Source organism: Microtus oregoni, unplaced genomic scaffold, assembly GCF_018167655.1.
Source record: "Microtus oregoni isolate MIOR12 unplaced genomic scaffold, Mior012 000038F_ref0000394, whole genome shotgun sequence".
NCBI lineage: Eukaryota > Metazoa > Chordata > Mammalia > Rodentia > Cricetidae > Microtus > Microtus oregoni.
Window position 1 is genome coordinate 22,807,081 of NW_024543097.1, and position 13,821 is coordinate 22,820,901.

At 51.1% G+C, this 13,821-nt stretch overlaps 1 protein-coding gene across 1 annotated transcript in view; it reads right to left on the bottom strand.

Annotated features, from left to right (window-relative positions):
- The window catches only part of LOC121433465 (sushi, nidogen and EGF-like domain-containing protein 1), a 57,370-nt gene that overhangs the window by 22,620 nt on the left and 20,929 nt on the right, over nucleotides 1-13,821 (bottom strand). Inside the window, exons 4-14 of the mRNA XM_041631892.1 lie at nucleotides 13,144-13,306; nucleotides 11,004-11,129; nucleotides 10,580-10,693; nucleotides 6,883-6,996; nucleotides 6,637-6,750; nucleotides 2,924-3,049; nucleotides 2,576-2,680; nucleotides 2,332-2,445; nucleotides 1,727-1,843; nucleotides 363-479; nucleotides 43-159 (exon numbers count right to left, since the gene is read on the bottom strand). Of these exons, the coding sequence (XP_041487826.1) occupies nucleotides 43-159; nucleotides 363-479; nucleotides 1,727-1,843; nucleotides 2,332-2,445; nucleotides 2,576-2,680; nucleotides 2,924-3,049; nucleotides 6,637-6,750; nucleotides 6,883-6,996; nucleotides 10,580-10,693; nucleotides 11,004-11,129; nucleotides 13,144-13,306 (1,327 nt within the window). The remainder of the gene's footprint in view (nucleotides 1-42; nucleotides 160-362; nucleotides 480-1,726; nucleotides 1,844-2,331; nucleotides 2,446-2,575; nucleotides 2,681-2,923; nucleotides 3,050-6,636; nucleotides 6,751-6,882; nucleotides 6,997-10,579; nucleotides 10,694-11,003; nucleotides 11,130-13,143; nucleotides 13,307-13,821) is intronic.

The following is a 13,821-nucleotide window of genomic DNA, read 5'->3' on the forward strand; positions in this document are numbered from 1 at the left end:
CCCATGTGCCCAGGAGAGGATCTCTGCCTTCTGTCACCTTACCTATCTCACAGTGACGCCCAGAGAAGCCTGGAGGGCAATCACACTTGTATTTGCCAATGTAGTGAAAGCAAGTGCCACCATTGTGACAGGGACCAGAGGCGCAGGAGTCTGGCTTTCCTGGAGGCAGAAGATACCTATCACAGTCAAATGTTATAGACACCAACCTCTCCAAGTTCCCACTGTCCCAGAAACAAGACTTCAGGAAGGTGTTCCTGAGAAGCAGGTGTATGGCGGTCAGGGCTTGGCCAGCTGGATTCTGGCTGGCTCGGCCCTCGCTCAGAGCATGTCCCTCACCATCCACCCCTGCCCTGGGGCCGCACCAATCTCACAGTGTCTCCCGGTGAAGCGATAAGGGCAGGTGCAGTGGTACTCATTGCCTGTTTCTTTGCATGTGCCCCCATTCCGGCAGGGCCCCGAGCTGCAGAGGTGTGGCCGGGCTATGTGCAAAGACAGAGAAAGACGGTGAAACGTGGGTCAGCCTCCTTAGCGATACAGAGTTCCTGTTACTGTACTCTGCTTTTCCAACCCTTTGGTAGGTACTGGATGGGCCTGAAGTCAGACCTGCTTCTCAGCTATGCCCCAAGACCCAACATAGCAGGAGCTAAATTAGCCAGGTTTAAACAAAGCGTGGGTGAAGCTCACAGGCTGTAAGCCCTAACCCTGCCGGTTCTCTCTTTACTGGAGAATTGAGCCCCAAGTCACAGCAGACACATACAGGACCCTTCCAGAATCTACTCTGGACCCCCAGCCACAGAATTCACAGCTCTCTGGGATATCCTTCCCAGAGACCACACCCTCTCCAAGCTAGGCTTACAGGGACAAGTGTCTCTGTCTCATCATTTCTATGCCACCTTAGCAAATGCACAGGTCCCCCCTCAGAGCAGATGGGGTTTCAGGGGTAGCCCTCTCTGCTACTTCAGGGACGGAGGCAGTTGCGAGGGTCTCAGACACCCCTGGTACACAAAAGGGGAGGTGATATGGGCGGCTCCTCATATATCCACTATGGTCTTGGCTCTCCCAAACAGCCAGGCTGTGGGATGCCCATAGCACCGCATCAGGTTACAAAGTCAAGGGGATGTCTGAGATGCTTGGTTTGTGAGAGTGTGTGTCACCGTGTGTTATTGCACGGAAGGGAAAATGGTGGAGATGGCAACACCTCCAATGCTTTATGGAAGAACACTTAAATTCTAAGTGGATAAATGTAAAATGTCTGCATCCTCTACGTTAAACTAAATTTAACAAAATCGGAATGGAAAAAAATTTAAGTTCAATATAATCATTCTAAAATCTATTTGGAAAAATGCTGAGGGGAAAAATGAAGCCTCTTGAGAGGCATGCAAACCAGTGACGAAGTGCTGTGACCAAAGTGACGAAAAAATTAACTGTCAAAGACGGCGAGGCACATGCTGCCCTAGATGGAGCAAAGAGCTCCTTGGAGCAAAGAACCCAAGGGAATCTCCGGGGAAAGAGAGAGAATGATGAGACAGCACACCAACAGCTGTGGGCTAGCGGGCTTGCGGGCTGGGAGCTCTCCGTGGTGCTGACGGCGGAGACAGGGACGGCGCACGCCCCGCCCCCTCCTCACCCGGACCCGCCCCGCCCCGCCCCGCCCCCAGCGGCGCTCCAGAGCACACCCCGCCCCATCCCTCACCCCACTTCCCTCCCTGTCCCGCGTACACGTCACCTTTCTCGCAGTGCCTGCCGTGGAATCCACGGGGACACTCGCATGTGTAGGAGTCGTCGTGGGCATCACAGGAGCCTCCATTAAAGCAAGGGTCTGAATCGCAGGGTGACGGCAGAGCTGGGGGAAGAGGGGAAATGCTGTCCTGGAGCATGGGTCTGCTAGGGTCACCTTGACATCCCTTCTGGCTGAAACCAAGGCCTCTTAAAATATATTCTGCGTGAGTTGCGTCTGCATTGCTCACCTTAGCCCTAAGGCCTCAAGCTCCCCGCCCCAGTTTCTCCTGCTCTTTGATTTTAGCAGCATTCAAGCTTCCTATCCAACAAGGTATCTCTGACCCATAGCACTTAACCGATCAGTGCCTTTACACTAATGGTAGTAAATGCATCGGTCACACAAAATTGTATGCATTAAGGGCTGAGGGACGGTAGCTTGTGGTACTGTATCTTTGTCAAAATCTTTTCCCCCAGGGAGTGAAGGAGACCCCTGCAACCCATGCAAGTGAAGCTGTCGTCATCTCTGTTAATCCTGGCTGTGTGGCATCACCTGCACCTTCTCCTGCTAGACCACTGTCCAGGATCCCTGGTGGCCTGCCCCTAGCCACTCACAGTGGCTGATGTTGTGGTCTGTGTGGCAGACGCAGAGGTAGCTCCCGCCGTACTCCATGCAGTAGCCTCCGTCTGGACACTGCGTGTTCATGTTGCAGGGTGTGGCTGTGACTTCTGCGAAGGAAGAAGCTCCTTCAGTGCCCACTCACTCCCGAGGACCTTGTTTCCTTGACGAAGGTGCTCCCCCACCTCCAAGACCCAGTGACCCTGCTAATGATATCCAGGGATCCGGCAGAAAACCTACCAAATTCACAAAGGAGCCCGAAGAAGCCCGGAGGACACTGGCAGAGGGTGGTGTTGGCACCCAAGCACCTGCCTCCGTTCCGGCACTCACAGTCATTGGGGATTCCTGCATGGGGACAAGAGAGAAGCTTCCATGGGTGAAATCTTCTCTCTCTTAACCCTGGCCAATCCTACGTCCCCCCCCCCCTCCCCCGCCAAACAAAACAACTGAGCACACACACACTCACACATTTTTTCCCTCGTAGAGTTTCCTGCATGTATAACCCAAGGGAGGATGTTGCCATAGGCAGCCCATCCCCCACTTCTCCTGCCCCAGCCCTGGGACACAGCCCCGGCAGCCCCAACATACTCTCTGTGCAGTCCAAGCCCATGAAGCCTTCAGGGCACTCGCACACGTATCCCGGATCCGCATCCACACAGGTGCCCCCGTTCTGGCAGGGGTTGGAGAGGCAGGGGGAAGGCACTGGGTAGCTTCCTACGAGAAAGACAGTGGTAAGTAGCAGCCACTTGAGAGAGACGAGAATGCCGGGGCAAGAGCAGCCATGGCTGCTGGATATGGAAGAGAACCTGGCCTCTGTGAGTTCTCACATTGGGCGTCTCACATTCTGTTCTTCTGAGTAGATCTATGTTTTTGTCTTAGATCATTTTCTTCTGTCTAAAGAATTTCATTTAACATCTCTCTCTTTTTTTTGTTTTTGTTTTGTTTTTTGAGTCAGGATTTCTCTGTGTAGTCCTGACTGTCCTGGAACTCGCTCTGTAAACCAGGCTGGCCTCTAACCCAGAGATCTGGCCGGGATAAAGGTGTGTGCCACCTCCACCCGGCTTCTTTAACACTTCAGGAGAAAGGCATGCTGTTGAATGCTTCTGCAAGCAGGTATTCATCTCTCCTCGGTTCTGGAATGTAGTTCTGTAGCACTAGGCTGGTGATGCTGGGCTTGCCTGGCTCCTAGTGAGCATCTCCTGTTGTTCATGCTTCTCTAGACGTGAAACACTTCTGTTGACTTATGTTTAGAAAATGGTTTGCTTTTATTTATGATTACATGTATGTCACATTTGTTCAAGTGTCAGAGGCCAGACGAGGGTTTCTGGAACTGGAGATGTAGCTGGTTGTTAGCACCATGGATGCTGGGAATGGAACTCAGGTCCACTAGAAGACCAACAAGAGCCCCTAACTCCTGAGCCATCTCTTCAGCTCCATCCACTGCTCCTCTCAGCGGCTTTGAAGATGAGTTCTTTATCTCTAATGTCCAGAAGACTGGTCATAGTGAGACTCTGTAGAGTCACGTGGATTTCTTAAAAACCTGGGATACAATTATCATCAAATTTGGGAAATTTTTGGTTACAACTACTGTTTGTGTAACTCCCTCCCTCATCTCCTTCTTCTTCTCAGACTTCAGATTCTGATGCCAGATGTTCACGTTATTTAACAGCCCCTGGTGCTCAGTTATTTTTTTCCAGTCTTACTCTCTGCATTGTCTGTTGTTTCTATTTTCTCTCTCATTGGCTTTTTGTTGTTGTTGTTCAGTGTCTCACCAGCTGTTACTACTACCAGTTGGACTCTAGAAATTCAGACACAGTTTTCACTGCTAGCAATGTTAAACATATCTCCTGTTTCCTTGCCTTAACAGTCTTGAGAAGATTAATCCTATTTTTATTAGTTGATTATTTGTGCCTAGTAATTCTTTCATCTGTCTGTAGGTTACTTTACTTCTTTGAATTCATACCTAATGACTTCACTGAGGTAATTTTAGGTGTTGGTTTCTGTCAGATTCCTGTTATTCTGTGGTAAATCTGTAGGATTTTATTCTGCACACAGTTAAGGCTTGGGGTCCGCTGGTCCTTTTGCATTTCCTTCTAAGGTTTACTGGGGACAGGTCCAGGCCGGTATAGTCCTCTAGCAGCTTCTTCCTCTCTTCCACAGTAGCTCCTGCTCAAGAGAGGCTCTGCTCCACCCTGGCCCAGGGTGTGGGCTCTCTGAGCTCCACAGCTCCTTGGATTTCTCCCCAGCCCTGTTGAGCCTGAGGAGCTGCTGGGTTTCCTGATTTCCAGTGGTTTTTTGCCAGCCTGCTAGAATCCCTGGCCCAGACCCGCCAAGTCAAGACAGGGGGCCTCCTGCTGCCAGGATCCTCCCCTCCACCAGAACTCCGACTGCTCTGCTCCCACCTCCCCATTTAAGCTGCTGTTGTGCTGGACTGTCCTCCTCAAGTCAGAGGGACTGGTCACTTGGGCCACACGATGGCCTGGAATAGCCCAAGCAGGATCTGGGGGAGCAAGGATAGGGCTTCTCTAGGGTTGATAACTCTGTGCTGTGGTCTAAGGGCTGAAGACAGCAATTTTATAGATTTTGTCTGGGTTGCTAGCTGTTGATTGTGAAAGGGGAATTTCCTGGGTAGCTAACTAGCAGCAGATTAGATAATCTGATTTTGTTGTTGTTGTTTTTTTTTTTTGTTTGCTTATTTTGGTTTTTCAACACAGGGTTTCTCTGTGTAGCTTTGGAGCCTGTCCTAGAACTCACTTTGTAGACCAGGCTGGCCTTGAACTCATAGAGATCCACCTGCCTCTGCATCCCCAGTGCTGGGATTAAAGGTGTGTGCCACCACTGCCCAGTGACAATCTTTTTTAAAAAATATATAATCCTGACCAACTTCTTGTAGTTAGACCCACTGTTTATACTTGTAAGTTTAACAAGCTTACTGTACTAGTATGTAGAAGTCTCTATTCTGTTTTGATTTTTTTCCCACCCCACCACACTTTTTTTTTTTTTAAAAAAAAACCAGTATCATTATGTTGCTCTGGCTGGCATTTTAACTTTTGGGCTCAACTAATCCTCCTCTGTCAACATTGTTTTTTGGCATAAAACAATATTTCTTTACAAAAATAGAAAGCAGTCGGGCGGTGGTGGTGCACGCCTGTAATCCCAGCACTCGGGAGGCAGAGGCGGGCGGATCTCTGTGAGTTTGAGGCCAGCCTGGGCTACAAGAGCTAGTTTCAGAAACTACGGAGAAACCATGCCTTGAAAAATACAAAAAACATAACAAAACAAAACAAAAATAGAAAGCACTTGCCGGGCAGTGGTGGCGCACACCTTTAATCCTAGCACTCGGGAGGCAGAGGCAGGCGGATTTCTGGGAGTATGAGGCCAGCCTGGTCTACAAGAGCTAGTTCCAGGACAGGCACCAAAGCTACAGAGAAACCCTGTCTCACAAAAAAAAAAAAAAAAAAAATAGAAAGCACTTGCCTGTTTTCTGATATAAATTTAGTTCACTACACCGATCTTTCTATAACTACTCAAGCAAGGCAGTTATTGAACCAAATAATGGGGATTTGAATACAGTCAGAAAGTGAGGGCAGGGTGCCACTCCTGCTTTCTGCTCTCAGGCCTTCACCAGGGCCTGGCCTGGCCTCTTGCTGTGGCATCTGACAGAAGCCATCCATCTGGGTCTTCCTTGTGGGTAAACTGTGAACCCTAAAGTTAGCCAGAGACAGGGTTTCTCTGTGTAACAGCCCTAGCTGTCTAGCTGTCCAAGAACTAGCTCTGTAGACCAGGCTGGCCTCGAACTCACAGAGATCTGTCTGCCTCTGCCTCCCTGAGTGTTGGGAATGAAGGTGAGTGCCACCACAGCCCGGCCTTTTATCGCATTTTTACACCATGCTTTGCAATCTCTAGTTGGCTTTGTCATTGATCTACCAAGGCACAGCCAACATTTAAAACATGAGGTAGGGTAGAAAAGAGCACACTTGGTCCCATGTGGCAAAGGCCAGTTTTCTGTCTGTTCCCTACAGCTCTTCAGTGCCAGGAAAGAAACAGTGCTAAAGAGCATAGAATCCTGAGTTGAAAACACGGACTTGGGAATGGTGTCATCTGCTCCTGCGTGTTCTAGATGGAGACCAATGCTCAAGGAGGAAAAGACCTACCCAACCTGGTTGCTTCCTGCTCTGTCCATTTGGTGGCTCTGGAAGGGCTGAGAAGGGGGGGGGGGCGGGAAGGAAGGAACCGGGAGTGGCTAAAATGACAGCCACTGTACAAGCTGCAGTCACGGTGGAGGGGGATGTGGCAGCTACCTGTCTCACATCGAGGTCCCTCGAAGGGCTCCACACAAACACAGCTGTAGTTTCCAACCAGGTCAACGCATGATCCTCCATTCAGGCATGGGTTGGAGCTGCATTCATCCACATCTTGGGGCAGGAAAGATATGGGCTTAGCTTAAGCCAGACTGTGACCATATTGAACCTCAAGAAGGGAGCCCTCCCAAGCACTACCTGCCACCCAGAGTCCCCGACCTCCCATCCTGTGTGTAGGCCACTCACCTGTCTCACAGGTGGCCCCAGTATACCCAGCCTGGCACACACATGCTGCGGAGCTGCTCTCTGCCTGGCACTGGCCGCCATTTTGACACACTTTGTTGTCACAGGGAGACTGGGCTACAAGTAAGGATGAGTAGACAGGGTATTGGAGGCCTGATGAGCAGAAGTGCCTGAGGACAGGCACTGGGCCTCACCCTTGATAGCTATAGGCTCAATGAAAGGGGATCCTGGTTTGATGTGGGAGTGTCATATATCAATCTGTTGATTCCATTGGTTAAGCAATAAAGAAACTGCCTGGCCCTGATAGGTTAAAACATAGGTGGGAGGAGTAAACAGAACAGAATGCTGGGAGGAAGAGGAAATGAGCTCAGACTCGACAGCTCTGCTCTCTGGAGCAGAGACGCCATGCTCCCCTCTCCTGGGCAGATGCACGCGATGAAGCTCTGACCCAGGATGGACGTAGGCTAGAATCTCCCTGGTAAGCCACCTCGTGGGCTATACAGATTATAAGAAATGGGCTAGCCCAGGTGCGAGAGTTAGCCTAGAAGAGGCTAGATAGAAATGGGCCAAGCAGTGTTTAAATGAATACAGTTTGTGTGTTGTTATTTCGGGCATAAGCTAGCAGGCGGCCGGGGTGCTGGGGACGCAGCCCTGCTGCTCTTATTACTACACTGGTTGTCTCTGGGGAGGTGACAGGCTGGGAGGAAGCCTGGCTAGGGCAGTATCCAAGGGTACCCAAAGCTCTGTATGAATTGGTTCTCATTCAGCAAACCTGGAACGGAGGAGGGGCATGGATGCTGGACAGGATGTAGGGAGAATGGAACCAGCTTCTGCCATGCATCCAGAGTGCTGCTGGGACTTGGGGCTTCCAGCCTGTCTCAGTGGCTAAGGAACGGCTGCTGCCCAGCTCGGCTCCTGTCCTCTGGGGCCGTTCTCACACCTCATAGGCTGAGTCCTCCCTGGACAGCATGGTAGCATCCTTCACCCTCGTCTGCACAGTAGCTCCCACACCTAGCTCTGCTGTCGCAGGGAGGGCAAGTAGGGCCTAGCCCCTGCTTGAGGAAAAGCTCTTTAGCCCGGAAGGTGTTCGACCAACCATGCTCTGGTTTGGGCTGGAACAATGTAGCCTTGTCCACAGCGGACAGCTGAGGGGTCACTGCAAACTCCTCTTCCCAAATGGAAATCCCATCTTTGTCTGCACCAAAAATTACATTTCCTTTTCATTTCTTTCACAAACTCGTTCCTTCATGTATGTGTGTGCGTGCTCATTCCTTCATGTATGTGTGTGCGTGCGTGCGTGTGTGTGTGTGTGTGTGTGTACAATCTTCTTAGTGTCATTCAACTACAGTTTTCTCAAGGAAAAATGTGTGTGTGTGTGTGTGTGTGTGTACCCTGAAATTTAACATTTAGCTTCTTGTGACCATGAATCTTGATAGGCTTGTTTTTCTAGACCGAGGTATTGAGATGGAAGCTATTTGAACACACGTTCTGAATCCTATGTTCTTAAACTGTGCATTGCCAATCCCATATGTGGCTGCAAAACTGAAACAAGATATTGTGAAAAATTTGCAACAGCAAAGTACTGCTGACTGCATAACGAGAAATTCAAAATGAAATGCATCCTGGCTCTGAGGGGGGTCTTGGCAGTGTGCACTGTGTTGACTCTCAGCTTCAGGGCTGCCTTAATGCTGAACACAGCGTGTACACTCCACACCCCACCTGCCATCGTGCAGGGCAAGACCAGTGAACAACCCTGCCTGAAACCCCTCACCAACCACACTTTTCTTCTAGTGCAAATACAATGTCTTATGTAAGCAAAGGCTTTCGGTGCTTACCTACTATCCTTCCTCAGCACAGAAGTATCAAATTATAGTATTATCTTTGAGTTGTGGGATCTTAGAGAGAACTCGACTTTCTTTTCTTTCCTTCCTTCCTTCCTTCCTTCCTCCCTCCCTCCCTCTCTCTTTCTTTCTTTCTTTTTTTTTTTTTGAGACAGGGTTTGTCTACAGAGCCCTGGGTGTCCTAGAACTCACTATGTAGTACAGGCTGGCCTTGAACTCACAGAGATCTGCCTGCCTCTGCCTCCCTATTGCTGGGATTAAAAGCCTGAATCACTATGCCTGGCCTGAGAGTTTGAGTTTTTTTTTTTTTGGTCAGGCTTGGAAGTTGCCAATTTAGGGTAGGATGGCAGGATGGCTGACCAGTAAGCTCTAGGGCGCATCTTATTTGTCAATGGATGGATACAAGTACCTACTAAGGCACCTGGATCTTGAAGATGGGTTGCAGGAATCCATCTCAGGTTCTTATGCTTGAGTGGCAAGTGCTTTGCTGAGCCATCTCTCAAACGCCATGAATTTTGGCTTGGGACCAGGGCTGTTTTCAGCATTGCTGATGGCACTAAACATACTTCTGTCACTTTGTACTATACATTTATGTGAAGCAGTATTCTTATCATCGATGATTATAAAATCAAAATATTCATCAGCTCTGAATTACTGAAGATGCCCTGCATTATCAAATACTCAGCCACAATTTAAATTTTATGTAAAAATAAATAAGCACATATACCTTGTTAGTATTCAAATTTGAGGGCACATTTTCTTTCCCTCTCCTTATTTTTTGAGAAATGGTCTCACCATGTAGCCTTGGCTGACCTGGAACCCTCTATGTATACCAGGCTAACCCCAAACTTATAAAGATCTACTTGCCTCTGCTTCCTAAGTTCTGACTTTAAAGGAATTCACCACTACTCCTGGCTGCTTTCATCTTTAATCAGTGGTAAAAATTATATGTATATTTGGTAGTTTAAAGATAAATTTCAATATGATTTATCATCAGTAAATGTTTGATTTATATAGCGATTTTGTGTACCTATATATCTGGAAGTGCATAAAAATTTCTTTAGCAAAAGGTTGGTGCGTAGAAAGAGTTTAAGGATCCTCATTACAACACTGTAGTAGTATTTTATAATGATGGCTAGATGATGTAGGACACAATGGGGGTGAAAGGGGGTGCCTGTTTGGCTGAGCTGGGTCGGGTATGGTGGTCACAGTATTTGACATTCAGGGGCTGCCTTGGAATAGCCCACATGGTGATGCTGGAGGCTAGAATGCCCACTTTCTGGGACAGTGCAGAGCAAGAAGGAGGGCTCTCAGGTGGTACCAGTGGACAGTAGGAACCCGGAGCGTGAATCTATTGGGGGACGCTTCAGATGAGCTGGAACTGTGAAAACAAAGAGCTCCAATGGTTGGAAAGCAACAGTGGAGAAGCAGCAGGACCCGACCCTGCACCTGCCCAGATTGTGGCAGCCTTGGAGGGAGCAGTTGGTTCAGGGCCAGTGTGGCAGAAAGCCTGTGCTCTGTGAGCATGTGCCTTACCCTCCCCATCTGAAAGCTATCCCATCTCACCCCGGAAATCCTCCACCTTCTCACACCCAGAAGACTCCTGACTCTGACCCCGGCCAGTGCAGGACCTGGGCTCTCATCTATTCTGAAGCATTGGGGACAGGAAGCCTGTGTTTGCTACACTCACCCATATTTGCTCCTGCCCACACCATAAGACATCGGGCTCCTGCGCTCCCTTGTGACAGAACTCTCTAGGCTGCCCACGCTGGTGCCAAGTCCTTCTGCTGTCCTCAGTCTCACTCTCCCCTAGCTGTGTGTCTTGTGTCTTGCAGCTAGCAGGGTCGGTGCCTTCTTACCTGATTCACAGGTGAGTCCCTTGAAGCCGACGGGGCACTGGCAGCTGAAGCTGTTGACACCGTGGGTGCAGGTCCCACCATTTTGGCATGGGTGGGAGGCACACTCGTTTACATCTGAAACATGGAGCAGGCTGGGGCCTCAGTAGAGGAAACTGTGAAGGAATTGCCAGGGCTTTGGGTAGGGGTGGGGGACAGACTAAGCCCCGAACCCAGACAGGCCTTAACTTAGAGTGGCTAGGAGCAGCAGCAGCAGCAACAGCACTCACTGCCACATGGCCATAGCCTTAGACCTCCATCAGTTTCTCCATCACAAGCAAGGAGACCTTGGCCCTCAGTGCCACCGTCAGTATCCCCTGAGCCTGGCGTGATGTCGTGCAGGGCAATCAATGGGCACCTTGTCCCTACCTGGGTGCCAGTGACTCACCCAGGTGGCATCTCCGCCCTGTGAAGCCCGCGAGGCAGGAGCAGGTGTAGGAGGGGTTGCCTGTGACGCAGTCATCGATACACTTGCCGCCATTGAGGCACGGACGCAGGGCCAGGCACACAGAGGCTGCGGACACAGGAAGGAGCCCAAGCCTCAGGCCACTGCATCAAGAATGTGGGCAGGAGAGTCACCTGCAATGGCTACGTCTCCCTTCCCTCCACCAGAGGGTCAGTTTAGTGACCATGACATTGGTGACCGTGCATCTTTGTGTTCGGTTTCTGGGTCTTTGAGCTGGACCCCAGTTTGCCTGCAGGTACCCTTGCCAGGGTCTCTTGCTGATTGTTCTAGGCTTAATGTCCTAGGCTCTGACTCTGGCTTCCTGTGGAGACAGACATCCCCAGAATCACCTGCACCCACAACTCCTCTTATCTCTCTAATCCTTTCTACTTCTACCACGGCCACTTCTAGGGCTGCTCAGCTACCCTCCTGGTTCCTACACGTGTAAAATGAGAAGCTGTCACAGCCAGTGTGTATCACAGCACAGGCTCTTAAGAAGGCCTCCCGGGGTTCCCCTGAGACCTCAGCAACCCCCAAACTCCATTCTGTAATTTCTGGCTGGGCTCCTGAAATAAGAGGTTAATCACAAATAGGCAGGAGATGAGAAAGTCTCAAGGACTCCAATCGCCTATTGCTAGGAGGAGGACTCCAGGGAGGACTAGTGGTCCCCCACACTCTTCAGACTGTGGTGTCTTCTGATCAGGGAGCTTACCTTTCTGTCAACTGGGATGATTTAGCAGCACTGTGCTCACCTGGTCTACTTGAAATTTGGCTGCTCTTTGCAGCCATGGCCAGAAGCTGGGTTTGCTTAGGAGTTAGACTTCCATGCACCAGGCGCCACCTCTAAGGCACCGTTCGCCCTCCCTTCTGAGCAATCTCACGTTTCTATAACACCCCACAATTGCCCCCGGGGCTTGCAGCATAGCTACATCCCTGCTCCTAGACGCAGCACAGTACCAAGGCATCTCTGCTGCTGTTTCTTGTTCCGTCTTATCCCATAGACCTGGGGGCGGTGCTCTGCAATGGGGGGGGGGGCACCTGGAAGGATCTGGTGGGATGCTCTCCTGAGAGTCCCCCTCCAGCTGAGCTGTAACAGCTTCAAAAATATGGTCTGCCCATACGTGCCCCTTGCTCCTCTGCCAGAACCTAATACTCCAGCCTTTGGCAAGGGACCTGACCCAGCCCCCACTGCAAGCAGCACCCACAGGCCCACTTGACTAGGCCAAGGTCCTAGTATCAGAGCTGACTGCTGGCCAGGAGCAGGGCTGGGGCTGCCCTGGGGTTCTGCCTCCTTAAGTGTTCCACTTGCTGCTCTGGGACTGGGATGGCATGGAATTCAGCTCAGCTTCCCAGGCTGGCCTACTATGTACCCAGCATGTCAAGTGTGTGCCAACTTCCCCCTTCCCAGCCCTGCATGTCCTGAGTACACTCATCCTCATCTCCCCTCCACCCCACGGTCCCCCTGACCTGTGGCTGCTCTGTGTAATTTCCCAGCTGAGTTCTCTTCAGGGGACTCAGTGCCGAGGAAAAGCACCCTGTTCTGTGGGCTCATCCACATGACCAACAAGTGTGTGTGTGGGTCCCGGCAGGGACATGTCTTCAGCTTGGATTTAGGAGGGTTTGTGATGAAGGGATCTACTGGTCAGTCAGCTAGTGTTTTGACACCTCTGCATTGTGGACAGGGTGTTTCTGGATATGGTACCTTCTAGGGACCACATGGTGGTAGAGCTGGGGTTCCTGAGTGGGTGCATGGTCAGTCTGTGCTACCAGGGTCACCTGACTGCTTGTTCTACTAGACCAGAAGGACCATACGAAGCTCTGGCTTGTCAGTACCATCAGGCCTATGGAGGTCCCGGTCTCCCTCCCCTCACCCCTGAGATGGAGGCAGGGGTGGGATGTGGGCAGAGACCCTACTCTGGTCCTCTCCCGGAAGACCCAGATCACCTGAGGCACGGGACAGGATGGGCTGTGGGGCAGGGGTGGGTGGATGGGGATTTAGGGAGGTGGGGGATAGGTTCTAGCCCCTGAGCCCCACCCCTACTGCCACAGGGTTCCTCAGCCCTCCCCTCCCTGAGCCTCTTACTTGTATGGCCGCAGCCCCCCACGCGCACCTGGGCATCATCGATTCTAAACGCCCAGCGCCCGGGCACGCCCACGTTGGTGGTGGTCTCCACCTCAGCCATGTCTGCTGTGCGTGACCCAGGGATGTTGAAGTAACGGTGCCCATCACCTGCGTTGAAACCTGCCTGGGAGCGGGGCAGAGAAGGAGGCAGGTCTCCTTATAGTCACTGAGGCCTCTCTCAGGATGGCCAAGTCAAGGATGGTGGAGGGATGGCCTTGTAAACAGAGGACACGGTAGATGCTGGGGTCTGCTGACTTCAGTAGTCCCTCCAGTCAAGCGTGGTACTCGACTTCCTCCCTAGCTTCCAGCACTCACACACTCAGCATCTAGGCCTCACCTAGGGCCCATGGAAGTTTTGCCCCAGGAGAAAGTTGGGGACCAGAGGTGAGTGGAGGAGCATGGCTTTAGGGATGGGCACAGCCCTCCTGACACATTTGGGACAGAGACCCTTATCAGGGAGGAAGGGATAAAGGTACCAGGGGCTCTTGTGGTTCTGGGCACTGAGAGGCCTGAGGGACAGAGTCACCGTGGCTGCCACAGATTGATCTCTACATAGAAGTGGAGGGGAGCAGGTATCTGCTACAGTGGATGTCTGCCTACCGCTTCTGCCCATGGTACCTTGGCGGGAAGAGCAGGGTG